This window comes from Ictidomys tridecemlineatus, chromosome 5, assembly GCF_052094955.1.
Source record: "Ictidomys tridecemlineatus isolate mIctTri1 chromosome 5, mIctTri1.hap1, whole genome shotgun sequence".
Lineage (NCBI taxonomy): Eukaryota > Metazoa > Chordata > Mammalia > Rodentia > Sciuridae > Ictidomys > Ictidomys tridecemlineatus.
The window spans coordinates 95121136-95143052 of NC_135481.1; the positions used below are offsets into that span (position 1 = coordinate 95121136).

The 21917-nt window shown below is 40.7% G+C and overlaps 1 protein-coding gene across 7 annotated transcripts in view; it reads left to right on the forward strand.

Annotated features, from left to right (window-relative positions):
* Positions 1-21917, forward strand: part of Rgs6 (regulator of G protein signaling 6) — a 586626-nt gene that overhangs the window by 400870 nt on the left and 163839 nt on the right. For all 7 annotated transcript variants that reach the window (XM_040275504.2, XM_078050459.1, XM_078050462.1 and 4 more), the window contains exon 3: positions 6074-6173. In XM_040275504.2, coding sequence (XP_040131438.2) covers positions 6074-6173 — 100 coding nt within the window. The remainder of the gene's footprint in view (positions 1-6073; positions 6174-21917) is intronic.

The window sequence follows — 21917 nt, forward strand, 5'->3', positions numbered from 1 at the left end:
AATGCATGAACATTTTGGGGTTAAAAAATATGATTATCATTGGCCAGCTCTGATTCCTGCCTCTGGGGGGTCTTTAATGAGATGCAGGGACTGAAGTGACAGTCATTAGTAGCTAGACCTAAGCGACTGATTGCAGAGTCAATAAAAAGACCTCCGGACCCAAGGCGCACTCTACTTCCTTTACTGAAGTTGGGTGGTATTTTTAAATAATCATACCATCATTTGCCTGTACTTGAAGTTTTTTAATCCTCCACCAAGGAAACATTGAAGGAGCTAAATAAATGAGTTCATTGGATCATTAATTTATACAAACAAAACTAATATGGCCCTTCGTCATTTCTGTTAGGAACGCCATCGCACAAGCAGAGTTGGGCTGGCCAAGAGGAGCAGCGTCAGGGCCCCTTGGGTGGTGTCTCTGTCTGGTTTGGGATGCCCTCTATCCATTGCAGTTTCTGGAATCATCAGGAACTCCTTAGACCTGTCCAGCACCCTTCCCCCAGCCTGCATGTCTTTTATCACGGTGAAGCATTCTGCAGGAGTCCACCTGGGGAGGAGGGGCATGGGGAAGAAGATCCCAGAGGCTTGGGTGCTTGTCTTACTCCTCGCGATTTAGCATTTGTCAGGAAAAGAGAAGCCTCTCAGATTTTCAAATGAGAGACCTTAGTAGAGCAAACGACCTATCACTGCAGAGATATGGAAAGTGAAGTCCAGAGAGCGTATCCGAGGTGAACGCAGCACATTGGTGAAGCCGAGTCCAGCAGGTCTCTTTGGACCTCAGGGTGGTGTGCTTCCTACTGTCACACTGAGACTTTCATTTCTAAAGAAAAGATTGCATCTCCTCTTTCCTCTCTTACACCCTGAGCTGATTCCAGTGAATTTTGTATACATTTTGGTAATATTTCTCATTTAAAAGAAACCCTGCTCTGTGCATCTCCCTCCTGTTTGCAAGAGTGTTCTACCTGCGTGTCAGAGCTGAGCTCTGAGTGCCTCGGAGAAGGGCATCCTGCTTATCATGGCCCATCCAGGCAGAACCAGCCAAGCCAACCAAGTGCTTCTCTGCTTCACTTGGCTGTCAGATAAGGGCCACCTGCTTATTGATTGGCACAGCAGCACTTAGGTCCAAACATGCTCCCTAATGACACAAAGCTTCATATTAGAGGATGTCAGGGAATTGATTTTGTTCTTCCCTAGGAACAAAAGGTGCCAGAAGTCAGATGAAACTGAACAGTCAAAAAAGCATCAGCATACACCTTCCCCTGTCCCCGTCCCCACCGGGGAGCTGTGGTCTAACCCATGGGAGATGAACCCAGCCTAACCCCTGGGACAGAGAGAGATTCCTGAGCTGCCAGACAGCAGCAAATCAATCCTCAGATAGCTGAGAACCTGACTGTCAGGCCCCATCGCCTGCCTCCTCCTCTGCCCCTCAAGGACTGCCCTGGACTTCCGTCAATGCAGTGGCATTGAGTATCTTGTGCCTGGATGTCGGCAAGCTCTGGCTGGGATGAATCTCAGTTCCCTTGTCTAGGAAATGGGGACATAGTAATCTGCTTGAAAATTAAATGAATTTATTGAGCTAATGTTTTTAGCATGGAGGTTGAACTCAGGGGCACTTAACCACTGAGCCATATCCCCAGTCCTTTTTATTTTTTATTTTGAGACAGGGTCTCCCTGAGTTGCTGAGGCTGGCTTTGAACTTGTGATCCTCCTGCCTCAGCCTCCTGAGCCACTGGGATAACAGGCATGCGAATACTATAGAGGAGTCAGGATTTGGGGCCCAGCAAGGTGAAAACATTTTTGGGGGTGGGGTGGGTACCAGAGAAGGAACTCAGGGGCACTTGACCACTGAACGTTTTAGAAGCTTGGAGTCTACCAAGTGGCACTGAGTCTAAAAGCTTTTGTTGGGTGCCGTGTTTAGCTCAGGATTTTATGAGTTGCATAGTGTAAGGGGAAATACCAGGCTCTGCTGGAAAATACCCCAGGACCCAACAGAAAGCAAAGTTCTAACCTTGGCATGTGGCACTGGGAGAGTGAGATTCTGAGGGATCAGTCAAATCCAGGCAACTCACAGGTTCATGCCTCTGATAATTACCTTTCAGGATCTGAACCTAATAATCACACAACTCAGAGAAGGGCCATAGCCTAGTCTTTTTTTTTTTTTTTAAAGAGAGAGTGAGAGAGGAGAGAGAGAGAGAGAGGAGAGAGAGAGAGAGAGAGAGAGAGAGAGAGAGAGGATTTTTAATATTTATTTTTTAGTTCTCGGCGGACACAACATCTTTGTTGGTATGTGGTGCTGAGGATCCAACCCGGGCCGCACGCATGCCAGGCGAGCGCGCTACCGCTTGAGCCACATCTCCAGCCCCAAGCCTAGTCTTTTCTAAAGATCAGAGAGGTAGAAGATGAGCTTTAGATTGATAAATATGATCACACAATATATATTCCAACTTCAGTAGGAATCCTGGCTTTGACACTTATACCTGTGTGTCTTCGGATGAATCACTTAACCTTTCTGAGCCTCAATTTTATCATCTTGATTAAATATCTTTTGAGATTGAGAAATAAGTTAGGTAATTATTAAAAATATCCAGGAAGCTATTTTTAAATAGTTGTTTGAAAAATGCTTGTCATTATTTTTTTCATAAACTCCAAGGAACCTACTTATGAACTCGTGAAAATTTTCCAGAAACTATAATAAGGAATTTCAGAGACTATGATTAGTTGATATTGCTGTGAATCATGCTCCAGAATCAAACATAGCTGTCAAAAATGTGTCTGACACAATAATGGAATAAGCTACCGACAATAGTATAGTCCCTAAGAGTTTTTAAAGATACCCCAATTCTAAAATTCATTAATTCTGATTGTCAACTATTTGTTGTGGCTACAGCCATTTTAAGAAATGCATTTTTCAGAGCCCCATTATCATAATTCTGCCTTAGAGCAAATCACCCCAAACTTAGTGATATATACCAATGAGCTTTCTTCTCACTCTGGAGACCTCCGGCAGCTGAGGTTGGGCTCATCTTACGATGGGTCCAGGCCCATTTGCTCCTAATGTCTTTTACCTTCAATGGGACAGTAACTGTCCGAGGCACGTTCTTCTCATGGCAAAAGGCAGGGGACTAGCAAAAAGGCCAGCACAACCATGCAAGTGCAGGGAGAGCCTCAGCTCACACTGCATTCACAGGATCCCAGGAGCCAGGAGGTCATAAGGCCAGGCCCCAAAGCTGCAGACCCTGCCCACCTTTACACCAGGGCAGGGGTTACAGGGCATGCGAATAGGGGAGTCAGGAGTTGGGGACCAGCAGTTCCACCTTCCTCACCTGTGATGCTGTGAACTATTCCTGGAGTGAGCGCAATCCCCTTTCTAGGCAGTCGAGGGAGGGTCTTTTTGATCTGGCCTTAACCCCACAAGTGACAAGTATCTCTTAGTCCATTGTGGACCCACGCAAGAAGATAGGGCTTCCTCCTTAGTCAGTAAGAACTTTTAAGATTCAGTCGTGTGACGAAGCAGCTGAACTGGGCAGAGGAGAGGGGAGTCATGGAGGAGTCCTCTGTGCAGTTAACCCCTCATATCCAGCCCACTGGTCAGACACTGGGAGTGATGACCATCTAACGCCCACTCAGAGGTCTAACAGCATTGAATGCTCAGTTTCCCTCCAATTCTCCATGGTTTTCTGGTCCCTTTCATAGAAACCATCAATGTGACTGATACTTCTGGCTTCAGATAATACAGTAGATCAAAAGAATGGATTAAATTGAATAGGTGCCCTTTTTGCTAGAAACAGCTGTCCTTGACTGTCAATCAGTCATATCCAGACCTCTAAATTGTTGGGTTGAGTCTGGGAGACAGAGGCAGGCATCCGCTAGGAGAAATGACATGAATGGCATTTAACAGAGTGCATGTTTTCAGAGGAGACCCTTCTTTCCAGAAGGCTCTTGTGCACTGCCTGAGGGGCAGAGGATTCATATTCATGCTTAATACTTTTCAGGGAAACCCAGAACTACCCAGAGGGGAGTGGTTTCCCTGTGTGGCAGGTTCCCAGGACTCTCGTTGGCAGACAGAACATCTCAGGGGTGAGAAGCCCAAGCTCTGGAGTCTGGTCTGTGTTCAAACTTGGCTTCACAACTCATTATCTGTGAGACCTTGTAAAACTGGTGCAGGTTCTGTAGCAGCCATGGGTGTTGGCCACGGATGTTCAGTTTGCCTCTCCTCCTGGCACCCAGAGTCCCCTGGCATCTCTGTGCTTGGGTAGGAACATAGGACTAGTTCCAAGCAAAGAATTGTGACCAATATGTGATTTATCACTTCTGGGTTGTACCACTTAACGCCCAGTGAGAGGGTGTCCAGAATTCTCTCTTGTCACTCTGGCACAGTGACCAGCAGCATTCAAGATGGTGGCTGCTCCATCAGCCCAGGCCCCAGTGTAACTACAATGAGCAGAGTCTACCTGAGTGACCTGTGAGAGGCATGCAGCATGAGAGAGAAATGAGTTTGGTGGTGTTAAGCTATTGACACTCTGGAAGCTATTTCCTTCCACAACTTAACATACTCTACTTGATTGATGTACCTCACTAAATCTTAATTTCTTGATCTGGCAAAATGAGGATAATAGTGGAATTTACTTTAAAAAGTAAATATGAGGATTAAGCTGTATAGGGTATGTGTAATTCTTAGAATCGTGCCTGGAACATAATAAATTCTAAACATATTTGGCAATGATGGCAGTGATGATGTTTTTTACTGTGTCTCACTTTGTCTCTATCAAGATATCTATTTCTGTCAGACTAGCTATGTATTAGTCATGTGACTTTGAGAAAAAATCAACCTCAAAATTCAATAGTAATAAGTTTCACTAGATGGGTTATGGCTTAAATATCTAGCTTTAAGAATATGGGGTTACAGGCAGTGGCACACGCCTGTAACCCCAGCAGCTTGGGAGGCTGAGGCAGGAGGATCGCGAGTTCAAAGCCAGCCTCAGCAAAAGCAAGGAGCTAAGCAACTCAGTGAGACCCTGTTTTTCTAAATAAAATACAAAATAGGGCTTGGGATGTGGCTCAGTGGTTGAGTACCCCTCCAGTTAAAAAATAAATAATAAAAAAGAATATGTGACTCTACTAAGGACTCCCTCAGGGAATCCGTCCTGACATCTTGAAGATGTTTTGTTGGTTAGGGGAACAAAATGCACAATAATACTAGACATTACCTTCTTCCCTTCCCCCAGGGCTCTCTCTTCTTCCAACAGAAAGATCTAGGCATTTGTAACAGATTTTTCTGTAACCTATTCTGAAGATTTCTTCCCAGGAAATGACATGTGGCTGGCAAATTCTTAGCTACCAATTAGTTTACATCATTGTTAGTCCATCCCCATTCCCTGTTCTGTTGTCACCAATAAGATGTCACCTGACTCCAGGCCACAGACCACCATCCACCACGGCCTTTCTCCTGATAACGTGGACTTTCTTAGTTCAAAAGTTGAGGGTCCTGTCCTTGACCCACTTTGCCCTGGCTCAAGGTGGCCATCCTCACACCACCACTCACCACTTCCAAGGCCTGTTTACCAACTTCTCCAATTTAGGGCATTCCAGGTCTTGATTTATCATCTCTGTCCCTTCTCCCATGTGATTGGCTGGGTCCTTCTCTAGTCCCCAAAGCAGCCCTTCCTGAACTTCCTAAAACACACATTAATATTTTAGGTTGAACAATAGGAAATTGCAATTGTAAGGGATTTGAATATGGCAATTTCTTATAGTTTGACCTACATAAAAATCCCGTTTGGGTAAGAAAAGGAATTTCACTGTGTACATATTTCATTCCATGTTGGGTCCCATGAAGGATCCTCATGTATTTCTCCCTCCTTGCCTTATTCCTGTAGAATGTGCCTTATGCTCTTTTATAACTTCCTCTGGCTCCCACACCCAGCACTTGGTCAGTAGCAGATATGGACACTACATTTATTGACTGATGAGCTGTAGGCCTTTCCTGATATATAGTATTATAGAATTTGGACTGTTTTTAAGGCACCATGTACCACTATTGTGTGGGGGGAAGTAACATTCCTCTAACCTCTTTCAGATCGAAGACATCATCACAAAGATGCAAGATGACAAGACGGGAGGAGTGCCCATCAGGACAGTCAAGAGCTTTCTCTCCAAAATCCCCAGTGTCGTCACAGGTAATGTACTCCTCACAAGGTGCTGGTGGTCACCAGAACAGGCTACTGATGAATGCATGCCGGGATGGTGGCCTGGGGTGTCTAAGAATCTATGAATACTAAAAATGAGGCATTTATTGTGGTTTTGACTCAAGTCTCATCGAGGTCTTGGTTTCTAGGAAGGAGCTATCTTTGCCAATCTTTAAGAATGTCCATGACAGCCTGTGTGTAAGTTGAGACCTCTGGGATTAAATAGATAACTGGACACAATAGCAATTTGGTCTGTGGGACATAAATAATCACAGAAACAAACAACAATCACAGACGTAAACAATCACAGTAAAGAAATTTACATTAAACGGTTTTTAAAGAAAGCTTTATGCTTAAAAATGCTTTATACCCAAATTCTGAAAGATGCTTTTGAAGTTTTTTAACTCACTACAGTTGAACTTCTGAAAAAGTAGTTTTAAAATATTGTTTTGCATTTCCTTATGTGTTTTTTTATGATCAGACAATTCATTTAATATTTTTGATTGTGAAATGTATTAAATGTGTTTAAAAAACAGTAATGTAACACAGAGCGTACACTCCCACCTCCCCTAACAAATGGCATATTATCTATATCTGATAGACCCTTCATGTACCTAGTAGATTGAATCTTCCTGTCTGCCCACAAATTTTATGTTAATCAGTTCATTGCTTTTCTTCATAGTTTGACTTGCTATCCCAATGAATAAGCAAATAAATTAAAATTTTTGTTGATGCTCTTAGTCTTAAAATTTGGCTATTTGCTTTCCAAACCTCAGGAACCAACAAAAGTTAGTTTCTACTGTATACCTGTTAGCATGGGTAAAGTGAAACATGCTGACAAGACCAAGTACTGCTGAGGGCGGGAGTGACTGGCAGGCACTCTCATGTATTGCTGGTGGGAATGCAAAATGGTGCAGCTACTTTGGGAAACAGCTTTGCAGTTTCTTACAGAGTTAAACAATGCTTAGCATATGACCCAGCAATCCCACTTCACAGTGTTTACCCAAGAGATAAAAACTTATATTCACACAAAAAACTCATATACAAGTGTTATAGCAACTCAACTCATATAATCTCTACTTACTGGAAACAACCCAGATGTCCTTCTGTGGATGAGGCAATAAACTCAGGTCTACCATATTCAGCAGTAAAAAAGAGTAAACTCTTGATACATGCAACAACCTGGATTTATCTCAACATTCATTTTCCTGAGTGCAAGAAACCAGTCTCAAAAGGTTATATACTGTCCGATTCTGTTTGTATGACTTTCTAAAAAAAAAATCCAAAAATTTTATGGATAGACAACAGATCAATGGCACTGGAAACTGGGGAGGTGGGTGTGGCTACAAGTGATATCGGAAGGGAGTTTTATGAGGTGACACAACTGTTCCATATCCCAACTATGGTGGTGGTAACATGAATTTATAGGGGTCACATTCATAAGAGAGCACCCACACACTCACAGATTGACTCCAGTCACAATATTGATTGGAGTCAATATTACCATATTGTAACTAAAAAAGTAAACTCAGTTGAAGTATCCAGGAGTAGCCCAACACATTATCTATATAGTTTCTGTTTGAACTTAAATACTGTCCTATCTTGGGTAACTATAGCAAAGTACCATAGTCTGGGAGGTTTATAAACAATAGAAATGTATTTTTCATAATGAAAGTTCAAAGTCCGAGATCAGGGTGCCATGATGGTCAGGTTCTGGTGAGGGACTGCTTCTACTGTGACCTCACATGACAGCTAAATAGCTCCCTTCCTTCCATTCATTAGGGCTCACCTTCCTCAGTTACCTCCCCAACGTCTCACCTCTCAGTATCACATTAGGAATCATATGTCAGCACATGAATTTAGAGAGGCACATTCAGTCCTCAACAAACACCAATATGGATTTGGAAGTTGTATTTTTAGTGTTCTCTAATTTTAAAATTTATCTAAATATAAATTATACTATCTATATTGGCTCTGAAGTATATTTTTTTAACTTACTGGATTTTGTTACATAATATGTTTAGAATTTTTAAATCTATTTTCATGAAAAAAAAATTGTCTATGGTTTTTCTTACTTTCATTGCTGTTTGGGAATCAAATGTACACCAGCTTCCTAAGAGTAACCATGAAATATATCTCTTCTGTTGATATTGTGTTGTTCTCTGAAAAATAAGTTTCTCTTTATCCAGCTAAGTATTAAATCTCAATTATTTTTTATTTCTAAAATTTCCATCTTCTTCTTTTTCCAACATGTTTGGTCATTTATTTATTATTTATTTAATCCTTTACATACTTGATGGATGTTTACTATTTTCTAAGTGTTGTTAGTTGAGATTCATAAGTAAATGAAACAGATACAAATTCCTATTCTTGTGGAATTTATATTCTGGAAAAAGAGACAATGGACAAGATTAATAAGGAAATTCATAGAATTTTACATAGTGATGAAAACCAGGGAGAAAAATTAAACCTGTGAAAAAGGTAGAAAATATTAGAGTATTTTAATTCGGGGATTAAAGGTGGTTAATGAAGAACTCCCTAAGAATATAACACTTGAATAAAGGTAGAAAGGAGATGAAAGATTGAATCGTGTGGATATTGAGGGAAAGAGTTCCAGACAGTCATTCCTATGTCCCCAGGATGGGAGTCTTCCTGGTATATTGAGGACTTGTGACAAGGGAACCAGAGTGGCTAGAGCAAGGCAGATAAGGAGAGTAGAGCCGAAGACAGAGTGACAGTGGACAGCCAGAAAATGAAACTCTCGGTCATCACAATGCCACCTGCATGGGGTGATGTGCTCTGACTTCCCTTTCAACAAGATCACTCTCTTGTGTTCAGAAGACACAGGGATGGGGTGGGGTTGAAGTGCCAGGTCGAGTCTGTCATAAAAATGGCGGATCAGATTAGACCCTCCATATTAGAGGTGTGTGGAGTGGTCAGATTCAAACCCAAGTTCAAGAGTGAAATAGATGGTTATTGGGGTTAGCTCAGATGCAGAATGTGAGAGAGATAAAATTCGAATCAACAGTGATTATATACCTTTTTGAGCAACTGGAAGACTGGAGTCGCCATTAATTTTAATAGGGACGACTACAAGGGGACAGGAGATTCGTTTGTTTGCTTGTTTGTTTAGCTGGAAAGTAAGAAATCAAAAGATGGATTTAAAGTTCTAGAGAGCCTTAGACGTTAAATTGGAGGTTTTTGTACATAGATCCAGCAGACATTTAGGTATATAGCTCTAGATCTTAAGGGCATATCTGAGCTGAGGACATTGAAATGGCATTTAGAGCCATGGGATTAGTAAATTCTCCAAGGCAGTGAGTATAGATAGAACCCATAGTCCATGTCCTATAACTTGGAATACCCATATATAAAGAGGTCAGGGAAAGAAGGAGAAACCAGCAAAGGAAATTGAGAAGAATTCTCTTCAGACAAAGAAGAACATCAGGAAGATAGGATTTCTTGGAGACCAAGTTTTCTAGAAAATGTTTTGAAATGGCGTGATCTACATTAAATACTGCTGATAATCATGTAAGCTAAGGTCTGAGGTTAGCAATACGGAATTCCTTGCTGACCTTGGTAAACACACATCCTGTGAAACATGGTGACAAAATGCCTTCGTGGAGTGGGTTCAAATCAGAATGGGAGAAGAGCAAACTGGGATAGTAAGTGTATAGTAATCTTTGGAGTTTTCCTTAAAAAGAAAGGAAGGAGGAAGGAAGAAGGAAGGAAGGAAGGAAGGAAGGAAGGAAGGAAGGAAGGAAGGAAGGAAGGAAGGAAGGAAGGAAGGAAGAAAGGGAGGGAGGGAGGGAGGGAGGGAAGGAAGGAAGGAAAGGAGGAAGGAGGAAGGAAAGGAGGGAAGAAGGGAAGGAGGGAGGGAGGGAGGGAGGAAGGAAGGAAGAAAGGAAGGAAGGAAGGAAGGAAGGAAGGAAGGAAGGAAGGAAGGAAGGAAGGAAGGAATGCAAGGGTACACTGAGTCAGAACATGTGGGTTTTTAATTAATATGAAAGTGACCATATGTTTCTATGATAATGGAAATGACTCAGGGGGAAAATGGTACAGGGGGAAAATTCAAGGAGTGAGATCAATGAGTAGGTTAGGGGGAGATTGAATTAATATGCACATGGGTGGGTAACTTTAGCCAGAAGCACATGCACTCTATTCATCAAAAAAGAAGGAGCAGAAAGAAGGGAGGGAGGTGTGTGTAGAAGTTCCCTCCTAATTATCTCTATTTTCTTAGTAACATGGGAAGCGAATGGGGTGGAGATGTGGAAAGTTGGAGAAAGGATTTAAAGACATTCATCAACTAGGAGAATCAAGACAATGACCAGACTAGGGGAATAAAGTTTTGATTGCTAGGTAGCATTAAGGAAACTTGGGAGATTTTTAATATTTATGAACTTAAAGAGAGAGAATTATTTCTCCCGTCACCTTTAGCTCTGTGAATTTGGGCATGTATCAGGTAGAAAGTTGGACCTAGTGCTAGAGCAAGTGGAAGAGTAGGATGAATTAAGGGACCAGTGAGAGAACAATAAAATTGACCATTCAGTGATAACAAAGAGACGTGAGAACATGGCGGGGGTGAGGAACCATGAAGAGGGCTGATTACCATAAATTGAACTTCCAGTGGCCAAGGGATTTTCAAATTCAAGGCCAGAATAAGGGAGTTGGAAGTACAGAAGGTTTTAGGTAGTGATTCAATAGATCCATAGATCAGAGAGTGGAATGTTTGAAACTGAGCTCATGGAGAGGTGGAAATTGTTGGTGGTGACGAGATCTAAGGTATGGCCATGCAAGTTCCGACTGAGGTAGAATGGAGGCCCAGAACCCAGAGGCCGTGATATTGGAAGACTGATCTATATGGATGTTGAAATCACTACTGGGAGAACATTCTAGAGTGTGGTTGAGAGTCTGATTAAGATTTTCATGGAATGAGAGGCCCGGGGATCAATAGATGACCTTCCTAACAAGGGACATAGTCACAAGAAGCAAAGTGATTACTTAACTGCCTTCAAACCCCAGGGTGTGTAAGGCAGAGGGGGAAATCACCACCTGCCATGTCTATGTGGACATAGGGCCATAGGAGTGGAATAGGAAGGAGAACAAAGAGTTAGCTGATTTTTACTGATTGTTGACTTTGAGTATCAAAGGGCAAGCGAAAGGGTTTCAGAAGCTGGTAAGTATGTGACCTGGGTAGTAAGCACCTATGGTTTCTATGTTCCAGGCACTAGAGTAGTCACAGGAGATGTAAAGATAATATCTTTTAAAAGATAGTCAATACAAGATAGAGCAGACAGTGCTTCATTCTCAAGATGTGCAGATATATCAGCGACTCATGGAGAATTGTCTCCCAACATAAGATACAGTAGCAACAAAATTTAGGGACCTGGGCTAGGTTGTGGCTTAGTGGTAGAGTGCTTGCCTAGCATGTGTGGGGTACTGGGTTCTATTCTCAGCACTGCGATATAAATAAAGAAAGAAACAAATAAAATAAAGGTCCATCAACCACTAAGAAATATTTTTTAAAAATTTAGGAACCTGGAAAGCAAATGGATAAGTGGTATCCGACAGCAGGTCCGAGACAACCTAACCAACCCTTGTTAGCAAGGAAAGCTAGGAAACAACTTTATATTTGCATGCTCGAGTCCTCAAAAGACTCAGAAACTAGAAACAAGCAGATTGTGCTATCGAGTAGGAATGCATCTTGCCAACATCCTCGCATGCTTAACTATTGCACATGTCAATCACTAGCTCAGTGTCTCCTCATGGCAATATGGAGTCGATACTCTGCTAGCGGAGCTCAGGCTGGTGTTGAGGTGGAACCTAAGGCTGGCCAAAGGGCAGAAGATAAGTCTTGTGCTCAACAGGCTCAAGGTATGTTTGCATGCTATTCAGCCAGCAGCTGCCGAGGAACAGGAGCAACTGGAACACAAGACATTCACTCAACAATGGCAACCAATACATCCAACTTCAGTCTGCGTCCGAGGGTAGTCAGCATTCACAGGCTGAAATACAGAATTCAGCTGCATTGTTGTCAGATGGGGGCACAATGATGGCCATGTCTGATATGTTGAGACCCCAACCAGAGCAATGGCATCAGCACCCACCCCAAGCTTTCCACTCTCTCTAAAAATCCTTGAAGAAAAGCCCTGGATGATATTTCAGGAAATCCTTATTCCTTTTCACCTTTCTAAAGTTGCTGGTACTAGGGTGGAGAGCTACACACAGAAGATTCAGCTCACCGAGACCCTTGGGTACCAAACCTAACAAGGAAATTTTTGACTATATAGCTGCTCCTGTTGTGTCTGCCCAGAACAGTACCCATCCCTCAGTGCAGGCTTTCTCCAGCATAGCAGTCTCCACATAGCTTTCTAATCACTAGTGGAAAAGCCAGTCTCCCACCAAAACCTAGCAGGCCCCTTCTAACATCTTAGGAGTTTTTCTCACCCATGCTAGGGCTCCCCCTCCATTGGCAACAGATGGGGAAGTAGTTTTTCTCTTCCCTCCGAAGACCCCTGTTTCTTAGTAGAAAATGAGAGTAGAGACGAAATGATGATGGACACAGTGAGGCTGGTTGAACCAGCTGCTTTGCTGGACCTCCAGCTCCACACCTACATCATGTGACCTCCCATCTGAACGAACAGCAGGGGACTCAGGGGAAGGAGGTGAGTAGGTGGAGGCCAATGGCGTGATGAGGAGTCCCATGGAAGCTTCCTCCCAGAGGCTGTGTTGATGAGGAGCATGTGAATCTACCCCAGCAAGATCTAGACCCTGCCAATGTCAGAGGCCCCAGGACACAGCTTATCACCACTTTCTCGTCAGCACAGTGAAAGTCAAAGGTGAGAGTAATGTTAATATGCAGAAAGAGCATCCTGCAGGAAGAACTGTGTTCTCCACTCTACTACACTAAGCCGAAAATCAGTGCTTATCCAAATCATCCCAAAGGCAAAAAGAAAAGAAGGAGGAGAAGGAGAGGAGGAGGAGGAGGAAATGGAGGAAGAGGAGGAGGAAGTGTTAGTGACTTATACCAAATAAATAAATACACGAAATATGCAGGTACCTACATTTATTGGTCATGGATCAAATTATCTGAATAAGAAACTCTGAACTGAAGGTTTTCTGAATAGAAGGAGGCAGTTTCAGGATGAGAATGTACAGATGGCCCTGACTTATGCTAGTTCAATTTATCATTTTTCAACTTCACAACTTGACGATGGTGTGAAAGTGATCCACATTCAGTAGAAACTGTGCTTCAACTTGTGAACTTTGATCCTCTCCTAGGCGAGCGGCATGCAGTACTCTTGTGACGCTGGACTGCAGTTCCCAGTCAGCCACGGGACCACAAGGGGAGCCCACCGAGGTTCTACCAGCATTGTGTCACGAAGCTGGGATGTTAGAGTGGTTAGGTGCATTCAATGCATTTTTCACTCACAATATTTTCCTCTTGTGATAAACTTACCAGGTTGTTACTCCATCATAAATCAAGGAGCATCTGTATCTGCCAAAACAACAACCAATCAAAATTGGAATATTGTAAAGGAAAGCCCATAAACCTGGGAATATGATTTATAGAAAGAGAAATTGTGAGGGATGACAGGAGGGGTGGAGGAGAAAGTATAGTATTAAGCAAAGAAGAAAATTGAAATGAAAATGTCCTAGTCTTCACAAGTGACATCAAGAGGTTCCATGGCACCAAGTGATGGAGACACAAAAAGAGTTGAATGGTTGTTATTTCTTTTAGATGGGGCTCTCTTAAGCAGGCTTTGTGGTCCATTCATTTACAAACTTGCTAATGTGTTGGTGCCTACCAGTTGGGGTCGTGACACAAAATGCCCCCAATTTTGTGACCTTCCATCTTACAAATTGCATGTATCTGGTGAACTCCTGCAGGACCCATACAGACCCTGAACTGAAAGCACCTATTTAGATTATCTCTGCCGAACCTAAAAATCTATCCTGTTATTCTCGTTATCTTTCTGATCTTCAAATGCCTGATTCAACTTTATTGATTACATCCTTATGAATAAGGACATTCATACATTTAAATAAATACATATATATTTTAAATAAATACATGTAAATAAATATGTTTAGTAAAAATGAAAATAACTTCTATTGCTCTGACCTATATCAGTTAAAGGAGGTTCCTTTACCAATGTGAGAACTCGAGGAAGTTATGGGTTCAGGAGAGAAGACATGAGATCCGTCTAAGTCGTGCTGAGTTTGAGATTTTGAAGGGACATTCAGGTGGTGATGTCCAAGACACAGTTGGAAGTGAGGGACTGAAGAGCCAGAGAACATTTTCTAGAGAAGGTAGGACTTGGCAGTCAGCAGAGCCTAAGTGGCAGAGGACCCAGTGCATAACTGGGTGCTATTAATTTCACCTCTTCATCTTGAAGCCATGTATTAGTCTACCCCCTGCCAAGCTAGAAGGTCACATGTTAACCCATCCCCACCTTCTATGATTTTGAGTTTGAAAATTCCTTGTTTATGCGTAAAAGAAATAATCTTCACTCCTCATATCAGGAACTCAAGGGTGAATTCACAGATGTTGCTCCAATAAGACAGGGAAGAGGTGCCCATTGATCCACCTGTGGGTTAGACATTTTAGGGCTGAAAAATCCAGCCCAGGGAGGCAACGTGCTGATATAGGGGATGGATGTACATATATAGGAGAAGATAACAGATAAGAGAGAGCTATTAGAGCACAATCTCTCTCTCTCTCTCTCTCTCTCTCTCTCTCTCTCTCTCTCTCTCTCTCTCTCTCTCTCTCTCTCTCTCTCTCTCTCTCTCTTTCTCTCAAAAAGTGAAAAATTAAGAGCTGTAAGAGATGAAGTTTGGCAAACAGATGTTCCTAAGGGGAAATGGATGAGTAATTGGAGAGAGAAGAAGGAAGTGGGGTAGAAAGGAAAACCCAACAGTAGATCCAAGCTGAGGCTCATTCATAAGAGCTGCAAATCCATGCCAAACCATCTCAGCTTCAAGAGGCTTGAGACTTCTGAGGAACACGAACACAAAAAGGGAATCCTACCACTCCCTGCACAGAGCAACAGATCACCCTCTGCAGATCCTGCCTCTGAATAGTAACAAAGATGATGTTGGAGCCAAGATGATGAGGTTTCTGAGTTTTCCAACCTCCAGCACGCCGGCCCTATCCACTCTGCACCTTCCCTGTGTGCAACAGTCATACCCTGGGCATCGTGCCTGCCAACTCCAGGAAAGTAGCCAGATTGCACAGCCTTGCCCAGCTGTCACAGACAGTCATTCCAGATCATTCTCCATCACCTAAATGTCATCAAGAATTTTCCAGGGACTTTGGAGATTAATTTCTTCCAGGCCACCCTCAGACACACAAATTCCTAGCACACAAGAACCATAAAATACATCTAGTCTCGCTTTCTTGTGAAAACAGGAAAATGGAGTCCTAGACCTGATATAGTATGGGCTCAAAAATCACACAGCTTGTTAAGGACAGAAGCAAAACTAGAATCTGGTTTCCTCACTACCATTGCAAACTGTTTCCATTACTTCATGCAGAAAATTATACTCTTGAATTTCAACACTTCTTAAAGGGGTCCGATGTATCCTCCTGGACAAGAGAATCACTTGTGTACCTTGTTAAAAATAAAGATTCTGGGACATCATAGGTCCAGACTCAGGAACCTCTTTTTTCAGCTTCTTCCCTGGTTATCTCTACCACCTATCTGAATTTGCAATCAGTATAACCCCTGCTAAGTGCTCTCCAGCCTCTGTTTTAATAACCTCCAATGATGAATGTCATTATTTCTCATCCCATCTTTGGACAACTTTGACCTTTGAAAACTTCCTTATAATGAATGAATACCTACTTGCCTCCCTGTGGCTTCAATTCATTAGTCTCAATTCTACCTCCTTCTCACAATCAAAGAATGGAGGAATGAAGTTGATTAAAATTACACCTACCTAGCTCTTCCTTAAGAATTTTTATTGTACAGATAATTTTCAGAAAATAACCTAAGTGTACACATGCATTTATATTTTGCTTATCTCAATGCCTTTTTGGTACATATTTCTATCTCTTTTCATAGCCTACAAATTTATGTCTTGATGTTGACTTTTATAAGTTTCTGTTGATGATGATGATTCTTGGCAGAACAGTTTGGAAGAAAAAAGTCTGGCTAAAAATTGCTTGTGTGATTTGAGCCAGTAACTTTGTGACCTCGAGCTGGTCACCAACTTCTTCAAGCCCCAGTTCACTCATCTGGATTAAATGTTATTTGTGTTCCATTTTGGCTTTGACCTTCCATGGCTCCTCACAGGGTATTATGAAGACTGTCTGAAATTCACATTTTACCCTTTTCCTCTAGACGGTCTACCTGTACCTACCTACTCCTGGGTTAATGTAAGCCACCGGTTTTCTCTTATGCTGTGATACTCCCAGATCAGCAAACCAGAGAACCATGTTGGAAATCACCCCAGATCAGTCAATGTTCTCTCCCTTGTTACTCTCCTTCTTCTTTTATATCACTGAGAGGAAAAAAAAAACTACAAAAATCAAGCAAAATACAGGTAATTTGTGTGATACTCCTACTATGTCCTAGATTGTTAAAATTGTAAATATGTTGAAAAAGAGTCTTTGCAGTTGAGATTAAGGATCTTGAGATAGGGAGATTATCCTGGATTCATGGGGTGGGTCCTAAATGCAATCCATATATTCTTATAAAATATATACTTATTAAAAGAATCAGAAGATTTTATACAAATAGAAGAGAAGAAGGCCATGTACCCTCAGAGACAGAGGTTACAGTAATGTAGCCACAAGCCAAGGAGTGGCCAGAGCCACCAGAAGCTTCTAGAGGACATGTGACCTTGCCAGCACCTTCATTTTGGCCCACTGAAACTGACTTTGTACTGCTGGCATCTAGAATTATAAGAGAATAAATTTATGTTGTTCTAACACATGAAGTTGTGGCAGTTTGTTATAGCAGCCACAGAAAACTAATACATGCCATATTGAACTAAATACATTATAGTGTGAAGAATAGGGTAAAGTGATTTTTTTAGAAAATTGAAATGTTATTAATTGAAAAAAGAAATGAGCAAAAGTCAACAAACAACTTTCTTCCAATGCTTCGGTGGAAAACTAGAAAATATAATATTGATTTTGAAAGCAAATCGCACTGATGTGAAATTATATAGTATAAATTTTCAATGAGTAGTCAGCTTTAAATTACTTAATAATGTTTTAACACAAATTTCATTTGTCTAGGCCTTAATGTAGTTTAAAATACCTTTCAGATAGCCTAAGTAATCATATTATCCCTATAATACGATTATATTCCTATAACTGTGATAAATCCAATCAATTAGCAATATATAAACTATTATTTATTTCAATTAGCAATCAGAATTGAATGTGTGTGTTTGTTAACTTGGAGAAGTGTGGCATATTTATTCCAAGATGCTTCCATTCCTTTGAATGTTTCCACATTTTTCTCTGATGAGAATTTTGGAGGAGGTTGGGGGGTAGGTACCAGGGATTGAACTAAGGGACATTTGTCCACTGAACTACATCCCCAGCCGTATTTTGTATTTTATTTAGAGACAGGGTTTCACTGAAATGTTTAGCAGCTCACTTTTGCTGAGGCTGGCTTTCAACTTGCAATCCTCCTGCCTCAGCCTCTTGAGCTGCTGGGATTATAGGCAAGCACCACTGAGCCCAGCTCTGATAATAAGTTTAAAGTCTTCTAGTACTTATCTAAAATCAAAGTCATAAATTCATATCCATATTCACATGTGTACATGTATATATGCATATATAGTCAAAGTGGGTTTGTAGATTCTTGCCTGGGGGAAGAGTGATCTAGTCTAATCAGGTCAATTTTCTGGATGAGAACAAGATAAAACTGGGAAAATCCCACTTGGTGTCATTGGAGAGCTAACAATAGAATGAAGACTGACTTGACCAAGATTCATGGTAATATGAAAATCCATAGATACAGTCCTTGCTTTGGGGGCTGTTTTTGCCCTCAGGACATTTGATATCCAAAAGGCAACAGTAAAGCTCAGCGGTACTTTTAATAACATCATGGAGTAAGGATGACAAAAATTGGAGTCTGATGACCAATAAAGATGGAAGCCTGAAAAATTCATACTTTGTTATGGACACTCTGAAAGGTGGGCTGTCACCCAGGAATAAGGTGAAGTGACAATCTTCAGCTTTCATGTAGACGAAGGCCCAGCTTCTAGTTATTCAAGATGAACTAAGCTATAAAAATCTAAATTCTTGACATTAGTAAGAAGTGATCTAAGATCCTTAGTGCCTCTGGGCAGTTGGAAGGAAACAAAAAACACTTTCTGGAGGAAGATATCTTTGTTATATTCATCAAATTATTTTTGCCAATGAATTTCCACATACAAATTCAGTCCACATCAGAGATAGCAAGACCCATAAAAAGACAAGTTAACATGGATGAGAACTAATAGAAATATCAAACACAGTCTCAATGCAGCTCCAGATATTGAAATCATCAGGCACTGAACTTAAAATATCTGTCAGGGCTGTGTTCAAAGATATAGAGGAGAAAAGGGAAAATTTTAGCAGAGAACTATAACACATTAAAAAAAGAGAAAGCTTTTAATAGAAATCAAAGAAGTAAATATGAATAATAACCAAGAATAAGAACTCAGTGCAAGATTTTAAAAACATATTTAATACAGTTGAAAAAAGAGAAATGTTTCAAAGAGATAATTCAGAAAAAAAAAGTATATAGAATTAAGATAGTCAAAAGATGAAAAATTGAGAAGGATAAAAGACACAGGATATATGAAAAGATTGAACAAATGTTGAATGGAGCCCATGGTCCCCGCCATGGCCCCCATAGACACCTTGATCGTAGCCTCCTATGTCACATGTCAGGCATCTCCATAGTTAACCCCCATGTGAGAACCTTCTGGTCTCCTTCTGGGGCCATCTGGGTTAGGAGCCTTACACTGGTTGTATTCATTCAAGAAAAGGAATGGGGTAGAAGCAATATTTGAAGAGAAATTAATGAGACTCTTTCCAAAACTAATAAAAGACACCAAACTACAAAGTTACTAAGCCCAAAATCCTCCAACAGAAATAAATACACATCTTGATGCCTCACAAGAAAATTACAGAAAACCAAAGATAAAGATTGAAAAGGCAGCAAGAGGAAATTAAATTTATAAGAAGTTACAATAAGACTAACAACTGATTTTTCTTGAGAAACAGTGGAAGCTGAAAGACAATAAAAGAAAATAATCGCCAAACTAAAATTTTATCCACAGCAAAAATATCTTTATGCCAATAAATGTAGAAGTTCATGTGAAATAGGTAAATTCCTTGAAACCCAAATTATCCAAACTTACATACCAAAAAAAATAATAATAACTGAGAAGAACTATACTTTTCTAAAGGAATTAAATTCATAGTCTAAAAATTTGTCATAAATAAAACCATAGTTCCAGTTGGCTTCTTAGGTGTTTTCTATTAAAGATTTAAAGGAAGAAATAATACCATTTCTACACTGGGTTGGGAGTGATACTTCCCAACACATTTTATGAAGCTAAGAATACTCTGAAAATAAAAACAAACCAAAACATTATTTTTTTAAAAAAAAGAAAATTACAATCCAATGTCTCTGATGGAAATAAATGTAAAATGTTTGTGTAAAATATTAGCAAATTGAATCAAGTAATGTATCTGCATTAGAGGTCAACAGTTTTTTTTTAAGAGCCAAATGGCAAAGATTTTAAGCTTTCTAAGCCTTACAGTCTCTGTTGCAATTACTCAACTCTGCAATTCTAATGCAGAAGCTGCTGTAGATAATATGCACACACATGGGCATGACTGTATTCCTGTAAAAGTATGATAACAAAGCAGGTGGCCAGTCATAGTTTGCCTACCCTTCCCTTAGATGTGTCCACAAATAATATATTGAGCAAAAGAAGACAGAAGCCAAAGGATACATAAACACTGTATGATTCCACTTCCATAAAATTCAAAGAATAGGAACCATGAAGCAATGGTATTGAGAAATGAATAGCTATCTGGATGACAAAATTGATAAGGAAAAGTGTGGAAGTGTTTATTATTACTGTTTCTTTCTAGTGTTGCCTTGAGGTCTCTCTATTGAGAATAGCCATAAACCAGATAACTGCTCTCTAAGAGAGCCCTGACCGGTAGGAGAGTTCAGGTGTGTGTCACATGAGACACAGTGAGGAGGTGAAACCAATGTGCATGAAACAAACAAAAAAAAAAGTCTTACTCACTGCTCCACAGAGGTGAAGGGTCCTGACTGGAGGCCAACAGGAAGTCTGGAGGCAGCAGAAAATTCAGCCCATAGGTTGGGGGGTGAGAGTGCGATGGAGCAAGAGACAGGACTGTGGGGTTATGGGATATGCCCTTATGGAGGCTGGTGGGAATCACCCCTTCGTTTCTCCTGGGGAGTCAATGGATTGGAAGAGACTTATTTACCTGACTTTGGTATTGACCATTAGGTTTTACATTGGTCAACAGAGGTGGATTATGTTGGGTTGGGGGTTAGTGAGACGAGGAACAAGTAGGCTGTGTCACAAACATGTGAAGTCTTAACCAGACCAAAGGTGGTAGGTGCAGCCAGGTTCAAATAACATGTCAGGCCCAAAAATGATGTTTAATTCTGTTAAACAATTTTAGGATGGAAAGTAACTATTGTTGGCATCCAAGGGTCAGGGAGTATATTCTGACTGGAATGTAAAGTCCTAATGGAATCTTGAAAAAAAAATTTTAATTTTATTTTATTTGTTCCTTTTAGATATACGTGACAGTGGAGTGTATCTTGGCATATTATACACCCATGGAGTATAGCTTATCCTAATTAAGATCTAATTAATTCTTGTGATTGTACATGATGAAGAGTTACCCTGGTCAAAAGTATTCAAATACAAGGACAGGAAAGTTATGTCCAATTAACTCTACTGTCCTTCCTATTCCCCTTCCCCCTCTTCCCTTTACTCCCCTTTGTCTGTTCCAATGGACTTCTATTCTTCCCCTTCCTACCCTCCCTTGTTGTGTGTTAGCATCCACATATCAGAGAGAACATTTGACCTTTAGTTTTTTGGAAATGGCTTATTTCACTTAGCATGGTAGTCTCCAGTTTTATTCGTTTACCAGCAAATGCCATAATTTCATTCTTCTTTAAGGCTGAGGTAATATTCCATTGTGAATATATACCACATTTTCCTTATCCATTTATCTGTTGAAGGACAAGTAGGTTGGCTCCATAGCTTGGCTATTTTGAATTGAGTTACTGTAAACATTGATGTGGCTGCTTAGTGATTCTGGGTTTAGTATGCTGATTTTAAGTCCTTTTGGTATAGAACAAGGAGTGAGATAATTGGGTCAAATGGTGGTTCCAATCCAAGTTTTCTAAGGAATCTCCATACTGCTTTTCAGAGTGGTTGCATCAATTTGTAGTTCCACCTGCAATGTATGAGAGTATCCTTGTCCCCACATCCTCACCAACATTTATTGTTACTTGTATTCTTGACAATTGCAATTCTGAATAGAGTTAGAAGAAATCTCAGTGTAGTTTTGATTTGCATTTCTCTAATTGCTAGAAATGTTGAACATTTTGGAAAAAAAAATGTCAATTATGGTAATAGTAGTCTTTTAAGAATAATATAAACTGCATCTATTTTTTTTCAAACACTTTTATCTGTGTATATTATTTTGCCAAAAATGTAACTTGC